The 20956-nt window shown below is 49.8% G+C and overlaps 1 protein-coding gene across 2 annotated transcripts in view; it reads left to right on the top strand.

Moving 5' to 3' along the window:
* Window positions 1-36: 36 nt before the first annotated feature.
* The window catches only part of SAMD10 (sterile alpha motif domain containing 10), a 44861-nt gene continuing 23941 nt past the window's right edge, over window positions 37-20956 (top strand). For both annotated transcript variants that reach the window (XR_006417126.1, XM_044455562.1), the window contains exon 1: window positions 37-142. Coding sequence is in view for 1 of the 2 variants with exons in the window: in XM_044455562.1 (XP_044311497.1) it covers window positions 40-142 (103 nt within the window). In the remaining variant the exon portion in view is untranslated. The remainder of the gene's footprint in view (window positions 143-20956) is intronic.

Here is a 20956-nt window from a genome sequence, read left to right as displayed (position 1 = left end):
ACCGTCTGAACGCGCGCCCGCGCCGCCCGCATGCGCCTGATGTTCGCCGAATTCCGCTCCAAGGGCGGCCCCTTGCCGGACGCCGGAGCGGGACATGATCGAGGGCTGGCCATGAGCTGCGGCGAGAGCAAGGAGGTGGAAGGTAACGAGAGGGGCGTGCGCACGCGTGCGCGCGGGTGCGCGGGGGCTGCGCGGCGCCTCTGCGGCTCCGGCGCTCCGCGATCCTGGGGCGAGGCGGGGGCCGCGGCGGAGCGGGGCGGGGGGCTCTGCGTGGCGGTCCGCGGACGGTTGCCCCGCCGCGCGCGCCGCTGGCTCGGCCTTTCCCGACGAGCTCGGCCGCTCCGAGGGCACTCGCGCCTCCGTAAGTTACGCGGGGCGCGCACGGAGCTCCGAGGGCAAGAGCGCGGTCGTGCGAAGGCGCGCTTCCCCCGTTCTGCGACCGAGCGAGGATGAGGAGGGCGCCTTAGGTGGACTGGGTGGGCGGAACGGGCGCGCGCTTGCTCCCGACGTGCGCCTGGGAAATGGTCGTCTGTGCGGACTCGCCCGTGAAAGAGTCGTGAACTGCGGAGCGCCGGGTTTCGACAAAGATGTCCGACCTGGCAGCGCTCGCTTGTTGTCCAGGTCGGTACGGAGTGGCTGTGCGCAGGGAGGGCGGAGGCTGCGGGGTGTGGGGAAGAGGCACTCTGCACGTGCTCGCGGCTGCTCTTGATTCCTTTCTCAGAGGGGTCAGAGCAAGGTTTCAGAGCTTTAGCCGGCGGGAGCTGGCGCTCTTTCGGGGGTGATGGCGCGGGGATGCTCTGGTGTGACTTGGAACTGAAAAAGAAAGTCGTCGGCCGCGTGGAGTGAAGCCCCGGAGTCTTTGCCCCCGAATAGGGGAGCTAAAATGCCCGGGGCTGCCCTCGGCTGGACCAGGGAGCAGCGAGGCTACCTGGTGAGAAGAGCGGCACACCTTTCGTCTTTTAAAAACTGAGACCTGGGCGGAAGCCATTTCTCTGTGCCCAGCTGGGCGGAGGGTCTCCATTGTAGGAGTGATGGGATCTCTGCACATGGTCTGGGGTGCTGTTTTCTTTGCATTGGTTTTGCATCTTCCTGAGTTTAGGCACATCAGTGGTTTAATTGAACCCTCTGGGAAGCGCTGTGAGTTTTTTCCAACCAGAAGAGCGAGCAAAATGTTCCGAGCAGGAGGACAAGCTCTTACCCTCATCGCCTTGAATCCTCTGGAGCAGTCAGCCCCAGCCTTGCAGCCCTGCAGATGTTTTGGAGAACAACTCCTGTCAGCCCCGGCCAGCACAGCCCATCATCAGGGATGATGGGAGTTGTAGTCCAAAACATCCGAAATGCTTGTTGGTTTGGACAAGAGTTGCTTCCACATATGAGTTGCTACGTCAGCACCAAACCAGCCCCTCCTTAGTGTAGTTCCCCCCACCCTGAAGTCAGCAGGGTGGAATTACGACCGAAGAAATCTCAGGGCGGGGTGCTCCGCAAGCTTCCTAAATCCATTGGACTGAGATTGGGCAGATGTGTGCAGATTTCCAGGCGTAATAATCCGGAGTAGATGCCAACTGCTCCTTCACAGGCTCCCAGGAATGGAGGGCGTAGCGGTGGATTCCCAAGATCGCCCTGGGCCAGCCAATTATCCTTTTGCTACCTCACTGAGCGCTGGGTTGTGGTTAATGTGCAAGCAGGGTGCCCTGTTCCAGAGGGAACACAGCGGGTTTCTAATCCAGGTTTGCAGTTTGGAAGATGGAAGTTGTTACTGTGCGGCAATGCCTGGTGGTGGTGGTAATAATAAAAAATACTAATAATAAATGCATGGCATTTACCTGAGGTTTTACAATGTGCAAAATGCTCTGCATGCATTCAGGGTTGGCCCAGTGCAGTAGACACGCTTGCATGACAGAATTCCAGGAGTCTGGAATGAAATGGGAGAAACCCATTAAAGAGATGGATTTCCCCCAGCGCCTTGGGACCCGTCTGTGCTCCACGGTGTGTTTCATTCCCTTTTGTCACTAGAAAAGAGCCTCCAACAATCAGCTGCTTCTCCCTTCCCAAGCAGCTTAGTGGTTTCAGCAGCCTTCCACAACCTAGTGACCTCCAGATGTTTTGGACTACAACTCCCAGCATCCTCTGGCTGTGGATGCTGGGGAGAGTAGTCAAGCATTTCTGCAGGTTGCTGCGAGGTATGTCAGTGTTGATTTGGGCTTGTTGCAGATTGGGGGTTGAGGAGGAATACCAGCAAGGCTGCCATACCTGCTTAAGCAAGTCCTTGACTAGGTGTGTTTCAGAAAAAGGACTCAAACGGAAAGGTTTTTAAGCGGAAGTTGGATGGTCAGCAACGAGCGATACCGTAGCAGCAGGTTTCCTGCTTCAACAGGGGGTTGGGCTAGATGTTCCTGGAAGACCCTTCCAAATCTTGTGGACCTTGCTTCACAGCAAGAGCGCTTAGACGCAACCTCACTGCAGCTCTGCTTAAATAAGAACGCTTCCCAGTAGTCCAGATGAACTGCCGCTTGGTTTTGTCTTCAGAGAGTCAGCAGTACCCTGTGGAGAGCCAAATTATTAATGTGTGATGTTTAATTCAAGCAATTAGGATTCTTCCCGATAATGTTACGCTCTCTCTTTTCTTACGACTCTCCTCCTGATTCGTATGTATTAAGGTCGGTAGACTAATAAATTCCGATTGATTAATTGATTGATTAAGCTCTTAAATCGTTCTTTTCCTGAGTGCTCAAAGACCTTCTGGTTAATATCTCAGCAGTCCTTGAAGTAGCCTAGTAAGCGAGGAGGAAGCCGTTCGTGGCCAAGGAAAGCTGCGGTCATCCCAGCAACCCTGGCTCTCTGTGCAGCGCAAAGCTGTGCCTTTGCAAATGGCCTTTGCTCCTTTCCCCCCTCACAAGGTAGGAGAGAGCAATTCCACACATTCGCACGGCTGCCGGAATGGAACAGGGTGTATCTCACAGCTCTGAGGACCTGCAGCGGAAAGGAGATGGTGCCAGAGAACTTAAGGCAACTTAGACCCACGGGAACGTGGGTGCATGTCACTAACTAAACACAGAACCAAACCACATCCCTGCATCAGTCCAGTGGATATCAAATCCCCTTTCTTGAAACCAAGTTGCTAGTCCATTTGGCCTATGAGCTACTCAGGACTCAGATACTGGTTTCCTTTTCAGGCCAAACTACAGGTGATAATAGGAGGTCCCATTGGTTTACATTCAGATCTGCCCTACTCACATAAAAAGAGGGGGACAAGAGAGCCAGTTTTTAATGAAAAGAGCTGAATCTTTCACTGGAGTATCTCCCCAAAATGCTTTTCTCCCAGCTAAGATCACATCCAATACTGGACAAGCTGAAGGAAAATCGAAATAGAGGAAGTCTTTTAATATTTAAACCTGAAGTTTAAAAGTTTTTACTAGGCATTGTACCTGATGATGTTGATAAACAAGCAATGTATTTGATTCTACATGTAATTACTGCGGCAAGGATTGTATTTGCCCAGCATTGGAGGAGTGAAGAACCACCCACTGATGAACTGATTTTGAAAAAGATTCTGGACTGTGCTGAAATGGACAGACTGACTTTGTCTCTGAAGGAGAAAGAGGATACATACACATACTTCTTTCAAACTTGGAACTCTTTTTATTATTGGCTAGAGAAACGGGACTCTGCGTAGATTTGAATATGTTTACAGATTGCTATAAAAAAAAATAGGGGGCTGACCCAGTAGGTCTGATGTCTCTGATGATTGATGTTTTTTAGTTTCTTTTTTTTAGTTTGTGGAAAATAATAATAAAATTTACTTTAAAAAAATAGAGGAAGTCTCCTCTAACTGGCAGCAACTTGTCGGGGTCTCGCTGTCTTCTGTAGGCCAGTATGAGATACCCTGTTCTCTTTGAGAAGCCTTTGGAAATGTGTGGCAAACTTTTTGCCATCATCTGCATGATGAGCTTTTTAAAAAATCGGCAGTATTACGACTTGAACCCGGTCCTTCTGTAAGCACATGGAGTAGGGAGGATTTGGAAACCATGAATGGGGTGGGAGAAGCAAACAGAAATTATTTGTCCTCCAAGGTGAAAAAAAAACAAAACCCAGACCCTCAGTCCCTTGAGTTTGGAACACAGCCAGTTAATGGTACAGAAAATTGCGTGGTGTGGAGAAAGTGAAGTACGGAGCAAGTGGCTTTTCCCTCCTCCTCATAGTGGCACAACTGCGGGTTATCCCATGAGGCTGGCTGATGGAAGATTATCCATTTTACAGATGGAGTATGCCAGTGAAATTACATTTTCTAAATATTGCTTTCTGTTAACCCGATGCAAGAAAAGGGCTAAGTACTGGGGCTGTTAGGATAATAACTAGGTCGGCCAGGGCCCACCCCTGAGGGAAGCTAAGTTTGCATCACCCAGCATATTCCCTGACATCATGTTTAAAATAATTTTAAGTGAAGATAAAATACAGTAAATACACAGGGGATCTATGGCAGACATGTCTATTCGTTATTCATTTTTTATTCTGTCCTCCTTGCCAGAGCTTCTGGGTAACATGTTTCTCCCTACCTACCTACCTACCTATTATATTTCTATTCCACCTTTTTCTCTGAAGGAGCCCAAAGCAGTCTACTTAACTCTTCTCCTGCTCTTCTCACAACAACCCTGTAAGGTAGGCCAGTGAACTTCATGGTTGAGCAGAGACTAGACCTTGGGTTTCCCCAGTCCCAGGCCGGCACTTGAGCTGCTGATGCTCTGACCCTCCACCTTACTCATCCCCTATCCCCTTATTGCTCTTTTATCCATACAACAACCCCTTGAGGTAGGCTAGGCTGAGTGACTGATTCACTTTATCGCTATTGCTGGATGGGATCCAAGCTGCTGTCCCTTGGGGTGCAATTCTGTGCAGCCTTTTCTCTGTCCCCCACTTGCATTGGATCTGCCCCAATTCTTCCTCTGTACCCACTATACCACACTGCCTCTGCCATGCAGGATTTCCCTGGCAAACTCGGCATGGGAAGCTGCAAGTTGGGGAGCCGTGACCATGGAGCAACTGCAGGTGTTTGCCTTCACTGGCCCCAACCTGCTTTTCCCAGGTAGCAGGTGCCAAGGGGGAATGCCTGTTTCCTACATCACACCCTGCTGTGGTATAAACTTGGCAGGTATTTCTTAGGCTCTAGAGCCCATCCTAGCCTTTAGGGCAGAGGAGGGCAGCTAACAGCCCTCTCATTCATCCCACAGCAGCCCTATGACTCAACCCGCTTTTATTCCCATTTTACAGATAAGGTTCTGGAATGGAGAATGTGACTCACTGGTGCCCACCAGGGGCGTTCGCAGCTCACCTGAACATTGTGAAATAAGCGTGTTGACGCAAGGCAGTGGTAAGACAACCTGGTGCCCTCCAGATGCTTTGCACTCAGTTCCCATAAGCCCCACCAGGGGCCAGGGATGATGGGGGTTGTCACCCAAAACATCAGAAGGTACCAGCTGTCTTTTCCTTGCAATAAAATGCAACAGTTGCTGGCAGCTTTGTTGCCTTTTCTTTCTCCACCCCACTTCTGAAAGAAAAAACCCAAATCCTGTATTTATCAAGGGTGAAACTTATAGGAGTAAAGCCCCAGGTATCCATAGTCAGCTTATCCTTAATGAAGGACCACTTTGGATCTGAGAGATGCTTCTCTAAAAGCTCAGTGCTCTGATTCCAAAGATGTAAGAAGCTGGTTATGGTACATGGTGGTGGTGGAGGGGGGGAAAAACACTCTGGACATGCTCAGAAGTTATTTGTATTCCCGTATCCCACAGCAGAGTAAGCACAGTAAGTTCTGGGAACTGCAAAAAGAGAATTGGTGTGATGTCTCCAACTTGCGCTAGCTTGTAGTGTTGAATTTAGGTGCTTTAATCCTCTTTAAAAAAAGCGGGGTGGAGTTTGTCATAATGTTTACCTAAGAGAAGCAGCAGGCTGGGAATCAGGAAGCAAAATGTTGCGGTTACAAAGTTGTTTTTTCAGACAGAAAGTGAAGACGGTCCCGCAGCCTTAGGGCTTGTTGCAAAAGACTCATCCAGGCCAGGCACCCCTTTGTCGAGTGAGCTGTGGCAGGAGCCCTTGGCCAGAGAAGGCACAGAGGTCTCAGCCTGGACTGGCCCTTGCGGGCCTGGCGTCCTCCTGGAGTGTCAGACTACAAATCCCAGCATGCAGAGATGCCGGGATCTGTAGTGCCACATCCCTTTGTGTTGGGAGTTCTGATCCAACACCACTGGAGCACCAGGTTGGAGAAAACTGGTCTAGCCTCACGCATAAGAAGAGCCAGAATGCAAAATCCTTCCATGGTCAGATTTCTGCCTTTCTGGCCAAGCTGGGATAAAAATGAAGCATTTCTTCGCCCATCTAATTTCCAGCTGATTTGGAAGACCGCGGGCGCGTGGATTTCTTCCTGCAGACCATATCTCTAACACATTAAACAAATGTCGTTTGCAAAGCTGGAGCCCAACCAATTCATTTTTGCGGTCCCCCCCCCCCCCGCCACTCTCTGCTGTGTGTGAATGTTTTGGAAGCAGTTGGGAATGATTCCAAACCATACAGATCAATCAAGATCACCGCACAGCTTTCTTTGTTTCATTATTTATTTGCTGCTTGTCTTGGGCGGGGGAATCATTGCAATGCATAATGTACCACATCCCTCCCTCTGCTGAACTGCTCACAGGGGTAAACCTTTCATCGCTGGATTTCCACGCATTCCCTTGCTCCCTTTTCATCATCTTTCCCCCTTTTCTGTCTACCCTTCCACCTCCTTCGAGGAAAGATGCACCAAAGAGAATATATACATTCTGTTACTTACCGTGGAAGCACGTGTGAATAAGGAGTGCCGTGTCAGCCCGAAATGGTTCCGTGCACCTGAAGTTCTCCTGGGTTAGTTCTGCTTCGGCTCCTTTAAAAAGATTCTGCCTAGCACACCTGAACCGAACAATGCGGGTGCCAATTCCCGTTCAAGTCGGAGGATGCTTATTATTAATCAGCTGGTTCATATTCTACACTCATCTCAGTGCCAGGTAAAGCTTGTGTAGGCATGTGTGTTCAGGGCACAGTTCACACATCCGTCAAGCCATGTTTGTTGTGTAAAATGCCTCCTCCCAGGCTGCAAAGGGAGGCATTTCAGGGCAGGTGTTTTTCCTGTCCTACCTAGAGATGCCGGGATCCAATCCAGGACCTTCCTCATGTGTAGCAGGTGCTCTGCTACAGAGCTTTGCTGCTTTTGCTGCTGCCCAGACGGCTTCCCAACAGTTTCTTACTGGCAAGCTTAGCAAGGCGCTCTTGTGTGAGCAATGCCATATCCCAGTGCACTCCCAGTGGGCTTCTGGGGAAAGGAGAGTGGTAGTCAAATCAGTGGCCACGAGATGCACCCTGCACCAGCTTTTAATCTCTGCCGTGAACCCTTAGTTGTAGGGGGACGGGCCTCCATTTCCCCCCAGCCCCCAAACTTGAGCTGAAAGTTCTCATCCACGAAGTTTGAGTCCAAGGCTAGTTCTCGTGACCTCAGTGTACAAGCCAAGCCACACCTGGCAAAACGACAGACAAATTGGGAGAAGCGGCAGGTCTGTTGCCACGTCTCTGTTCTGTGGTTCTTTTGTCTGTTCCAGGATTGCGACCCAGCCGTCATTAAGATCCCTGACCTGTGTTTTGGTGCAAATCAGGATGCTGCCAACGGCAAGCTGGACAACAACAAAAACAAAATATGTGGTTCTCTTCCCATGCAACAAGGAGTTGGCCTCCCTTTGGGGATCTGGCGTTGTTGCTTTTTCTTTTTTGGCCCTGCCGGGTGGCGCATCAAGGACAGCTGTTCCCAAACTGTATTCCCCCATGGCCCACTGGAAAATTGCTAGGGGTCTCAGCATCCTGTTTAGCCAGCGTTTCCTTTTCTGCAAGTCAAAGCACACGCATAACTCATCATAGCATGAGAATCACCATCAAAACCAGCACCATATTATGAAAATCTCAGTCCCTAGACCAGGCAGCTGAAAAAGGCCCCTGTAAGTGCTACAAACTTAGGGGGAAATGCGTGGAGCAGAACTCTGTGTCCTCACTGTGTTACCAAAACCCGGCTAGGCTCTTCTTGGCCTTTTCAATAATCTGGCACTGATCAAAAGAGCTGTGATTTCCACTGTCAAAATAATTAACCAAGTGCAGGACCGCCAAGTAAAGATACTTTTAACTGTTCCTCAACTTTTCTGTGGACGACCTGAATGCTCTTGCAGTGCTTTTAGAACCTCACTTCTAGGGCCTTATTGAGGTGGAATTCTCCCTCTATTTCTGACACATGCAATTATTTCAACTTGCTGGTTCTTCATTAACCAACTGTCAGCATGATGTGTTAAGGTTTTTTAAAAAATGCGTTTTCAAGGGGGATGCAGGGTTGCTGCAAAGAGAAATGCCACTCTGCGTGCTATCTTTATTCAGGCTGGAAAGCATCCTCCCGTATTTTGCAGCTCAGACTCCACCTCTGCTTTGTACTTGGGTTCTTGTGCAGGGTATCCTTTTAGTTTTACCAGCTTGCCTTCTGAGAAATAAGTGCTTTGTGATTACTGCAGTAGCCATTTTGTGAAAGGGAAAGCCTTCCCCTAAACACTGAAGAAATGGAAATTGTGAAAGATTTTGTATATCTTGGCTCAGTCATCAATTCAAAGGGAGACTGCAGCCAAGAAATTCGAAGACGTTGGAGAGAACTAGAAAAGCACATCATGTCTAAGGATGTTTCACTGGAAACCAAGGCCAAAATCATCCACGCTGTTGTACTTCTGATCACAGTTCATGGGTGTGAAAGCCAGACAGTGAAGAAAGCTGATGCGTTTAAAATCCGGTACTTTGAGAATACCCTGGACTGACAGAAAGACAAGCCATTGGGTCCTAGATCAAATCAAGTCAGAGCTTTCCCTAGAAGCAAAATAGCACAAAACTGAAACTATTGTACTTCAGGCACACCAAGAGAGGACAAATGGAGAGGACACTCATGCTAGGAAAGCCAAAGGCAGAAGACAAAAGGGAGGATCAAATAGCAGATGGGTTGATCCCATAAAGGAAGCCACAGCCTTGAATTCACAAGAGGCGGGCAGGGCTGTCGTGGGCCAAACCATTTGGAGGGCTCTCCTTCACAGGGTTGGCTTAAGTCGATCATTTGACAGCTCACCGCAACAACAGTGGTTAACATATGGTGCCCGGAAGGCCTTGGCTGCAGGGTGATATAAAAAACGAAACAAACAAAGAAGCAACCTTCCTCATAGCAGGCATTTGGTGACAACATCCAGAATAGTTACTCAAGATCCCAGATGCGCCCACCATCCCCAGAGGGTGGGTGCCCCTGAATAGAAAACGTTAAACATGCCAAGGAAAAGGTATGTGGGCCAAAGCTACAAATTCCTTTGCTTCTAAAAGGGAAGTCCTGTTTGTACTTTAGGGGAATCATTCAAAGGTGCTAACAGGCGCTCCCCTTGAGACAAAAAGAGTAACTTCAGCATGCCTATTTTTGTAGGGATTTGGAAAAGGAGAGAAAGAGTTAAGCACTCCTATACTCCGTAGTCCCAAAACTGCTCAGACTTCTCCAGGGCCACTATTTATATAACAGAAATATGCATATTAATTGCACCTTGATTCAATTTACATCTGGACTAGTTTGGCCTTATGATTCCAACCTTCAGTCAGTCAGGAAGAAGGGGGCTTTGCAGGCATTGCTCTTGGAGCCGAAGGATTGAAATTGCCTGATTAGCTGAAGAGAAGAAATCAAACCATCACTGTCTGACCCTCTGTTTGAGTGATTGGCCTTACGGCTTGTGGGGAAAGGCTGTTCTTGGCAAGAGGGGCTGGTGCAATTTTGACGGATTAACCTTTCAGAGTTCTCATGCAGGACCCTTGGCCTTTGCTGAGGCTGTTACTGCCTGCGAGGAGCACTGAAGGATATGCATTTTGCTTGTAGTTACTCTTGACCACAAATCCATTTTCCTGGATGGGAGACAAATAGCAAACGGGAACCGTGGCTTTGTGGTCTTTCCCTAGCAGTGGGTAGCATGGTCTGGTGGATTATACACATTTTGCTGCTGGAAGGAGCTGCCTCAAGGAGCCGTGGGAATCTTTCCATGCTGGCATTTGGGAAAAGGCTCAGCAGGAATCTACTGGGGATCAGGATTAAGTCTTGGATATCCAGCTGCAGGTTGGGGGGTTGGACTATCAGCTCTGTTTGGTTGCTTCCCATTCCGTGATCATTCTGAGGGCTGCAACTGGGGGCGGGGGGGGGGGGGCTCCTGGTGAGCCGCCTCCAAGTGACTGACAGCTGTGGGTTCTGAGAGCCTCTGTAGAAGGCCCTCTTGTGGTCCTTTTCCTGCGAGAACCGGCCCTTGAAGGGATCTAATAGATCTCCTGGGCAGGAGCGCATGACACACCTCTCATTTCCCAACAGCATCAGGCCCTCAGGAACCTGTTGTGTAGCTGCTTGTCAAGCCATTTGGAGCCAGGAATCATGGCAGATGTTCCGCTTGCAACCCCTTTTCCCCCAGCAGAACCGATCATTCTGCAGGAACGCCTCGCCTTATTCACCCCTTTTCATGTCAGGCTCCTGCCAAACAGCTTCCCATCGACCCTGGTTCTCAGCAGTGGCTTGGCAATTTTAACAGTGGTAGCAGGAAGGGAATGGCCAGGGGCCAGCTCAGCCCTCCAACCTAGGATGTTGCCCTGCCCATCTCCGTTTGAATGCCTCCTTTGGCACTGCCAGTTCTCTCCCACGGTGGCTGAGAGCTGCAGTGGAATTGCAGGAAGGAGCCAGAGCGAGCCTTTCACAGCCTGCAGGCCCAGAGCTGCCACCGTCGCTGGGAGCCTTCTTTGTGGGCTACTCAGACTTGATAATGGGCTAGCAGAACGTTGTAGGGTTCTGCTTTCTCATTTTCACTCTCTTTGTGCCCTCAGCAACTGCATAACAGGAGCAGATTCAACAAGTAGCGTTTTCTCCATCACTGCATTTCTGTGCCGGGAAAAGTTGCATCCGTTGGATTCCGATTATGCAGCCCGCAGCTGTCTCTGCAGGAAAAGGTGGAATTCTGGGTGCCAGTTCAATATTTGCTTATCCAGATCCCTCACCCGCTGCACCCGTGCCTGCAGAAAAAGGGACTTTTATGGCTCTCCTAGACGGGAGCAATGAAATGAAATGAGTGTATGTGAAGCAATATTTGACCCGAAAGCATTCAAAGAAGTGCTGAGTGGTGTTCCAGTTATAAAGGACTAATAAATCAAAGTGGATGGTTCCCTCTTTCATTGCAAAACCTCCTTCGGGGGGTCGGGGGGGGGGAGTCCCGGAGCCTTCATTGCGGTGAAGGCCCAGCTGTACAACCTCGCTCATGGGAGACAGCGAAGCTTTTTTTGAGGAAATGGTGGTGTGTCAGAAATTAGGCATGGTGGAAAATGTTGAGGTTTGCAGAATAAAAATGCCACAGCTTTTCATAGTGGGAGCTCAGTGAACAGCAAGGCCAAGAAAACATGGAGGAGGGAAAGTAAAATGGGGAAAGGGATGGCGGGAGACCGGAGACGTCTTTCCACAAATGTGTAGCTCACTGTAGCTTCTTTCCAAGGTCACTGGGAAATCATCCGTCAGCCCTTTGCAGACACAGCCTTGAACGCATCTCTGTGTCTTATGTGCAAGGTCTTCCAAACTGCAAATGCCAAGTGCCGGAGGATATGCTGACCGGCTGGGATCCCAATCCCAACAGGCATGGAGAGGGAAATGGAACCTTTTCCTTCTCTTCTTCCATCCTGTGGAAACACCATCCTGTGAAGGTGCTGTTTGCTTTGGGAGGGGGAAAACTCCCAGCAGGAGTTTTCGCCTCCAAGTAAATACCAAAAATTGGATTTTTGTCAGGGTCACAGCTGGGGTTCTGTGCCCCACACAGATTAGCTGAATAAATATATTACAGCAATGTGGATTTCGGAAATGTTCTTATGATCCTAGAATGGTACAGTTGGAAGGGACCATGAAGTCCGTCGGGTGCAGCCCCCTGCTGTTGCAGGACACCAAGTGACAGCATCCCACCCAGATGGTGGTCCTGTTTCTTTTTGAATGCCTTTAGTGTGGAGGAGCCCACCAGCTCTCCAGGCAGCTGGTTCCACACAGATCAACACAGGTATCTTTCTTTCCATGATGAGAGGGCTTCTGTTCTGTGCCATCAAGCCCTCTCTGACTTCTGGCTAGTCCATGCAAGAAAGCCGTGCTAAAAGTCCTGTCCTTGAGAGTCCTACTCGGTGCTGGTAAGAACTCAAGACTGTGGCTTCCTCGGTATAATTGCTCCATCCCATCGTTGCTGGTTGGCTTCTTCTGCCATCACCTTTCCCTAGCACGATTGTCTTCTGCAGTGAATTTTGCCTTCTCATAATGTGCCCAAAGCACGACAACTTCAGTTTTGTCATTCTTGCTTCTGGGAAAGCTCTGATTTGATTTAGAACCCCCGATTTGTCTTTCGATTGGCCCAGGTTATTCTCAAAACTCTCCTCCAGAACCAGTGTTTCCAATACTGCTATTTTCTTCCATAAAACAACAAGGCAAGGTTTAGTGAAACTGTTCACATGCATCAAAGGAATAACTAGCTCAGTTAATGGCTTAAAAGAAAAACAATTAACTGGCATTGGGACAAGCCCTCTCAGAATCCGGCCCTGATTGTCTTTCATAGTCTGCCTGGTCCTGCAAAGCGAGCCAAGCCAAGAGGAAATCCGCAAGTGCTTGGGGACCCGGCAACCTTCCCCAGCAGGACTGGCTGCGGGATGCAGAAGAGAAACCCTGCAAGGGCATGTGCCCGGGGCCCTTCCTGCGGCCAGACTTCTTCCCTGCTTGCTGCTGCTGACAGTGGTGTCCTCGCCAGAACTTGGTCTATGGGCAAACCAGAGTCCAGGGAACCCGGAAGATTCCCACTGCCTCACACATCCCTGTGAGTGATTAATCAAAGGCTTTTATTTAAACACAAGCTTCAGGATGGTGGAGTGGTTACCCCAGCAGCTCCTTTGAGGCTGGTATGTGCATTACTCTTTTTCCTACAATGCCCCTGAGCCAGGCTACATCAGCGGCATTATGGGATGCATAAACCTTGTGCGCTGCTGCCCGAGCCGTAGGAGGGGGTGCCGCAGCGGCTGTGTGGCCAAGGATGCTGCCCATCTTGGGCCTGGCTTTGGGCCTGGCTTTGCTTGCAGCCCCAAGAGTGGGAATGCCGCGAGGGAAAAGGGGGAAGCACTGAAGAAAGTCCAAGTTCGGCTTGGGAAAAAGCCCGGATCTCTGGGGTGGTGGCATGAGAGGGGCTGCATGCGTCTCCCAGCCCGCTCCTCTGAGTCTGTACAAGCCTCTGGAAATCCCCACTTGACATGGGATTAAGAGGGGCCGAGCAGCGGAAGTGGCCGGCAGATTTAGAAGTCTGGCAGTGTTGGTAGATTAAGCTGTTTTCCAGTCCTCTGCATTGTGCCCCGTTTTGCATGCCCAGCCTTGGGGATGAATGAAATCAGCGTGGGGTTGGAAGGGGAGGGGATTACCGTATGGGGTGGACAATGAGCCCAACAGGCGGGGTGCGGCTCCTCCGGCCAGCCAGAGAGTCCTGTGTGTTTGTGCACGCAGATGATGCCAAGCTCTTAATCCTCCTCCTTTAATTACGGGCTGGTGAGGTAGTTTCCTAGAAGTTGAGGGCACGGGAAAGCGGCAGAGGACAGACGGCTGTTTGTACAAAATGTTGCAAGAAACGCTCGGAGGAAATGGGCCGAGGGATTGTGCAGAATTGGAACAGAAAGGGAAGCGAGCAGGTCTTGCCATGCTCCAAATTGCATTCTCCCTGCCCGCCCCTTTCATCCCTCCATTTCTCAGCTTAGCCAGCCAGTATTTCAGGGGCACAACCAGACTGGAATGCCAGCAGCCCTCAGCTTCTGCAAGCGTCTCCAAAAACGGGTGCAGAATTTCAGGCCTGCAGCCCAGATGGGTTGATTTCTCCAGTTGGTCATTCAATCAATCAATCAATCAATCAATCATTCACATCATTTATATGCTACCTCTAACCACCAGAACAGCTTCCCTAGGCTGCTCATACAATAAATGGCCACTTTCCTCTGACCAGTGGTATTGGGGAGTTTCCCAGCCTTTGTGTAGCCCCGGCCCCAATTCTAAATCATTGAAATGCCTCTCCTAAGGATTAGTTCCTAGCAGGAAGAGCTTTAAACTGAAATATGCCAGGATTTTAGCCCTGCCCCCCCCTTTGGTCCTGCCCCCCCACTGGAACACAGCTTTGGCAGATTTCTCCAAAACTGAGTATTTAGGTTCCATTCTGTCTTCTGATCCCTCACCTTGAAAAGATAAGTTATCCTAAAAGAGGATTTTAAAATCCATTAAGTAAAAAATGCTCATTGTTGCTGTATTTCACCCTGATAGTATCCATGGCCTAATCGGTCTGATGGAGAGGTCATGACAAACTATGGTGTGACTTTGAAAGACACGGTTTGGAGCAACATCTGAACCAGCTCAGGGCACAGAGAAAATTCGGTTCAGCCTTACCCCTGACATCCTAGGATTTTTCTTTCCTTGCAAGTGACAAAGGTTTGATTTTTAGGCTGGCGCATTCTGTTATCCGGATCGCCACCTCGCAGCCCCGGAAGGGCCGGCCATTGGGTTAAGGGAGTCCTACAAGCAGCCCTGGAATTGGAAGCCGAACCTGCAGGAATGCAAATCTCATTTATTATTGCATATGATTTCATTGCGTATTCATTTATGGTGCTTATATCCCACCTCATGGGAATTGCAGGAATGCAACAAGAGAATATTATCGATTTCAAAAAAGCTCTCCAAGCAGCTTACAAAGATAAGTAGCGTGCCAGTCCCTGCTCTTGGACTTAGAATTGAAAAGACACAGCATGCAAGGAGCAAGGGACAGGGAGGGAAGAGGAAAAAAGCAAGTTCAGGCATCAGTTCTTCAAGGCACAGTTCAGATAATGAACTGTTGGGAAGGAAACTGTCTGAGGGAAAGGAGCACTGGAGAGAGGGCAGGCCTCTCTTCACAGAGGGTAGAATGGCTATGCTTCTTTTCTTTTCACTCCTTTATTAAGAATTTCCTTCAGCCTGAGGAGCGAGTTCTATTTGGGATGGGTCTCAGGGGCTGGGGCTGCTTTGGCCAAAGGCAAAAGGAACAAGTTCAAAAAATAATCCCAAAATACCAGCCTAATTTGGTTAAACCTCTTCCTTCAATCCTTTAGCAGCGCATTTCAGCCTTTCAAGGATATGGAAGGATCAGTGAACGCAGCTGGGGCACTCGCAAACGATCAGAGACGCAGGGGAAGCAAGGGAGCCGGACAAGGAGCTGCGGCCTCTTGGCAGCCCTCAGAGGGCCGCTTTGGCCCTCAGCTTGAGCTTCTGCTCCCTTGACTGCATCCCCACTTCAGTTCTCTCCCTGAACGGAGAGGTTCATGTCCCCAGCACCTTCCCTTTTCCTCCCGCTTAACATTTGGTGCAGCAGAATCAGGACCCGTGTGCCCACAGTGGCTCTCTTGCATTCTGTTTCTCTCTCAACCTGGAAGGCTCCCCAAACTGGAACATGTTCTCCCCACCGGAAAGGGATGTGTGGATCACGTCTCCTGGGCTGCAGATCTGCGTAATATTTTGTTGCATCATGAGGGCGCCTGTTCTGGAGGGCCGAGAACACACGCGTGAGAAGCGCCTGCCCTCCAGGTCGCTGCTGTTCTCCCAAAGCATGAATCCATGTTGCTGTTCCAGGAATCTTTTATATAGGGCCTGGTTTCCTTCCATCTGCCTCTGCTGCTTCCAGCTGGACTCTTCCTGGACTACGTTTTTCAATCAGGAGTTCATTTCCAGAGTGAGAGCCACCCAGAGTTCACATTTGTGGGGCAAATGCCTATCCGATGATACAGATTTATCCAGCACAGCACCACTTTGAGGGTCTTGCACCTTGTAAATCCACGCCAGTTTTTCCACACAGTTTTTCTTTCTCCCATTGCACTTCCCAACTGCATTTCTTGCTGTTTTAGTGCCATCAGCCGGGCATAATCCGAGTGTTGCATTGCAGCCTCTTTTACAACAGGGTGGCAGAACTAATAGGAACCCCCCAGCAAGGAATATCAAAGCATTGGGCCCCAAAAATGGAACCCCCCCACACACACACAAATGCTTCTTCACTTTCTCCCTGCTGAGGAGGAAGGATGGATTGGATAGGTAGGCCCCATTATGTCCACGTTTTGTGGATTGTCAGGCACCATTTGTTCCGTTTTCCGCTCATTGAACCGGCTTTGCTCAAATGCCTTCATACACATTTGCGTATTTTGTGCAGCTGCACAAAACCACTCTTTTGAAAATGTGCAAGTCACTCTAAATGAACTCCCGAATGTGAATTTCCATGCTTTAGTCTAAGGGTTGAATGGCGCAGTTTTGATTTTCCATATTCTTCCGTGCCTGCATTTGTGAACAAAATCAGACAGCAAAAGAAAAATCTACATGCCTGTGGAAGAGCTGCCACTCAGGAAAAGCCAGACTGCTGCAGAATCCAGGGGTCGGAAGCACAGCTCTCCAAACGCAATCGAATCCTTCGCTGGCCACTCTGCTCGCCCACAAAAGGAGCACAGCTCCAGCTTCACACATCACTCCTCACCCTCGCGCTGCAGCTAGTGGCCAGAACACCAGCGCGCATACCCAAATGGCCACGTGCCACCCGCCACATCCGTTTTTACACGCTGAGAGACTTGCCTGGAAACGGCCTCTCCAGGGTGGGGATGGGGCCCTCGTCTTGCATCAGCTGCCTGCGTGTGTGGCGTGCTCTCCAGGCAGCACAATTCCACTTCAAGCGATGGCCTTGTCCCAGCTCTGTTCTTAAGCCACAAGCCACACTTATCAGCTGCGTTTTATTGCACGTCGTCAAGTTGACCCTCTGACTTGTCGCAACCCTGTGAAGGGGAGCCCTGCAGGAGGGCCCTGTCCTCGACAGCCTGGCTCACTCTTGTAAACTCCAGGCCGTGGCTTCCTGTGTAGAACTGATCTCCGGTTTTGTCACCACCTTCTGCCTTCGACTTTCTCTAGCCCTTCTCATGATGGGCCCACGGTGCCACAGCTTCACTTTCAGCATTTTTGCTGCTAGGGAAACGTCTGGCTCGATCTGGTCTAGGACCCCCTTGCTTGTCTCTCTGTCGGGCCAGGGTATTCACAAAGATCTCTTCCACCGCCGTGTTTCAAGCCCATCCATTTTCTTCCTGCTGGCTCCCTTCCCTCTCCAGGGAAACAGAGGTGCTTGCGGCCATTCTCTCCAAGCAGGCAGGCCCTGAGAGTAGCCAAGGGGCACAGATGAAGGTGAGGGCTGGGAGGGGACCTCTCAGGGTCAGATGAACCTGCTCTGGCTCTTGACCCCGCGAGTGGAGGAAGCGCCCATTAGAAGAGGGACGTAGAAAAAGGAGGCAGCCTCACTGCCAAACGGGCCCTTCAGAAGGGATCCGGCCCAGACCTATTCAGAAGGAGGGCTCTGGAAGTAGTTGTTTAGACTCGGTTCAACGAACTGCCTTGTGCATGCTTGGAACCACATTCTGTGATGATTGTTGGGTATCCTTTGGGGAAAAAAGAGCTTTGCAAAGCAACAGCCTGTTGCCTTGAATGTGCACAGGAAAGAAAAATAAGTGGGATTGGGTTGTGCACCCGGTTTTCCTCCCTTTGCACATTCAAGGAGACAGACTGTATCTTTCTCTAAAGCCTGCTAGTCCAGAGAGGACCAGATGAGCATCATAATTGTACATGCAAAAACCTGGCCATGTTTACATTAGCTGCAAGCAGAGACAGCTGGTTTTTGCATACATGTCTCCCTGCGTGGGCTGCGTGGAATGTCCATTTTTGTAAGCATGTACTTATGGATCACACATCCTCTCTGTGTCTTCTGTACATTTCTGCACATGGGTTAACTGTCCAAAGTTGGAAAATGAGAATCTTGAATTGGTGCCTTCCGGAAAACAGGGAAGACAGTCTTAACATTCCTCTCTGCCGTGACTCTTTAGAGTCAAAGTGGAATAATTTGAAGCATGGCTGTTTCTCTCCTGCACACTTGCAATCATCCTTCTTCCACTGAATCTTTAGTTAATGCTCTTTCTTCTTTCCAGTTCCCTTCCCTTCACTCAGTCCCTTTACACCTGCATAGACTCTTTGGCCAGGTTTATTTGTACCAATGCCTAATAGCCCAGGTAGGTCACATTCATTTTTGTGCAGCCCCTGAGAGCATCCTTTTTCGAGAACAGGTTTCACACATCTGCTTCAGTCAAGGCTACGGAGGCAGTAGAATTAGCACACAACAGGTCCATGGCTTTCAGAACGCCTTTATTCCTGGAATGCGCCAGGCAGACTTAGACGAGTGCTCTGCATTCCGCTGTCTCTGATCTGCGCATTTGTGTCTTGCTTGCTGCTCGGTTTTGCTTGTCAGGATCAACAGAGCTTATGCAAAGCCGACTGCTTTTCATCCAAGGAAAAAGGCACGTGAACTTCTTGTAAGGGGGCTTCCTCTTTGACCCCCCCCCAAGAAAAAACTCTGCAGGGTTTTGATATTCTAAGTGTGTGTGGCTGAAACAGTTTGATCAGAAGGTGATTCACCCTGGATGGTTTTTGAAAGTGTGGGTGGAGCATTAAGGACTCTCTCCACCTCCACTGGTGGGTAAGTAGCCCCTGGCTACCTACCTTGTTCCAAAGGCAACCTCAGTGCGAGGGAAGGGGCCACCCCTCCCCTAAAGGGTCTGGGGTGTGGGCAGCCAAAGGGCTCCCTTTTCCTCCAAGGTCCTGATCCGCCTTCCTTATCCCTTTGGAATTTGGAGTGGGTGGGCGTTTGCAGGCAGGGACTTTTGTTGGTAGCCCCCCGTTCTTGGAATTCTCTGTCTTGGAAGCCCCAGGAGATCACCTTTTAAGAAGGCAGGCCAAAAGGGGTTTGTTTAAGCGTGTCTTCAACCGAGTTAAAAGTTGTCATGGTTGGGCCCTGGTGGAGACTCACTGTGCTTCAGCAGGCTCACTGCAGACCTGCCTCGACAGACTGATCCAGATTTGCAAAATGAATGAAGGGCCAGGCATGGGGGGACCGAAGCAGCACATCTGTCAGAGCTCCCAGTTTGGGGGGGGGGGGTTAGGGGCATTGGCTTGCACACCAAAGCTGCCAGCCCAGTATTCCCCAGTATACAGTCACTGCCATCTCCAGGTCAAATCTCTGCATGCTTAAAGGGACGGGAGCAGTGGCACTACTCATCTGGAAAGCACTGGGTTGGGACAGGCCAGCGTGGCGATTCCCATCATCCTTTGCTGTGGAGAAGTCAAGCAATCGCAGAATCGTAGAATCACGGAATAGTAGAGCTGGAAGGGGGCAGAGGGCCATGGGGTGCAACCTCTGCTCCGTGGAGGACCCCAAATCAAACCATCCCTCTCCGAGGGCTGTCCAGTTGCATCCTGAATGCCTCCAGTGTGGGAGAGCCCACCACCTCCCTGGGTCATGGGTTCCATCATCGCATTGCTCTAAGAGGCAGGAACTTCTTCCCAGTGTCCAGCTGGAACCTGGCTTCTGTAACTTGAGCCCCTGCACAGGCAAGATCCAGTCCTCCTCCTTTGTGACAGCCTTTCAAGTCCTCAAAGAGTACCCTGTATCTCCCCGCAGTCTTCTCTTCTTGAGGTCCAGTTCTTTCCATCGCTCCTCATGGAGCTTGGCCTCCAGTCCCTGAATCATCCTCGTTGCCCTCCTATGACCCTCCCCAGCTTGTCTGCATCCTTCTTAAACTGTGCTGCACAGAACTGGATGCAGGACTGCAGGTGAGGCCAAACCAGTACTCTCTCTCCAGTGCTTCTTTCCCAAGGCTTGACATGGCCTTGCTGGGAGAGCAAGAATTCCCAGTGGCTGGTAAGGCTGCTTTTTGTCTAAAGCTGATGGAGGGTCTCCAACTTTCAGGGTAAGGGGGACTGCCTCTGGAAAAGGGTTTGGCAAGCTTAACACACACACATGCTAGACCCCAAGCAGTCTCTGGGATCCTGATATTATGCAACAGAGATTCTTGAAATCCAGTGCAACGGGGTGGGGAACAAATGGTTGGTTTCCCTGTTTTACCGCTCTAATCCACCCACATCTAGCAATCTCTGGGCAGTTTTTAACCAACAGTTAAAAAAAAACCCTAAAATTCCATAGAACAGTTAAAACAATAAAAGAAAATAAAAGTACTTACAAGAATAAAATATAATGCAAACTCAGAAACAGCACAGGAATGGACAAAACCACTGTAAAAACCTTGAGCGAAGACTGAAATGCCTATGAGAAAATAAAGGTTTTTGATGCACTCCAAAAAGATCATGTGGGTGGACCTCTTTGGGAAGATTATGCTCTAAGTGGGGTGCCACCACTGGGAAGTCCCTCTCTCTTGTAGATGCCTGCCCATCATCATCATCGGCAAAACATTATTTTCATTTCTAGACCACCCCATAACCAAAGCTTTCTGTGCAGTTTACAACAGTGCATAAAATAAACCAATAAAATACAATACAGATATCATGAAAGCTAAACAATGAATGTAAAATAATGGAAAACATCCAGTACAAGCAAAATCTCTGAGCACAGCCGAGAGAATAGCAGGGGTTCTTTGAGGGGGCTGGAACTGGACCACTCTTCCTGAAACGGAGGCACTGCAAACTGGATGGAGAACTTCCAGGAGCCAGAAAAGCAAGCCTCATCCTTGATATGTGGCTGCTCAAAGAGCACCCTCCATGCATGCTAAGATGAGGAAGACCTTCCTCCCAGGTGCTAGTAGCGCATTTCCCCCCTTCACACTTTCAGAAGAACATTCCATTCTTCAGCAAAGCTATCTATTCTTCAACATACATCCAATAAGCACAAACAATAAGCACCAACAAAGATTGAGTCTCTGAGCATGTGCAGAGTGATTTGCTGAACATAGTCTAGCGACTATTTCTGAGAACCCT

The sequence above is a fragment of the Varanus komodoensis genome, unplaced genomic scaffold (genome assembly GCF_004798865.1).
Source record: "Varanus komodoensis strain SLA01 unplaced genomic scaffold, ASM479886v1 scaffold8, whole genome shotgun sequence".
NCBI classification, from domain to species: Eukaryota; Metazoa; Chordata; class Lepidosauria; order Squamata; family Varanidae; genus Varanus; species Varanus komodoensis.
The sequence above is the reverse complement of the archived record's forward strand: the minus strand, read 5'-3'. Positions and strand labels throughout refer to the sequence as shown.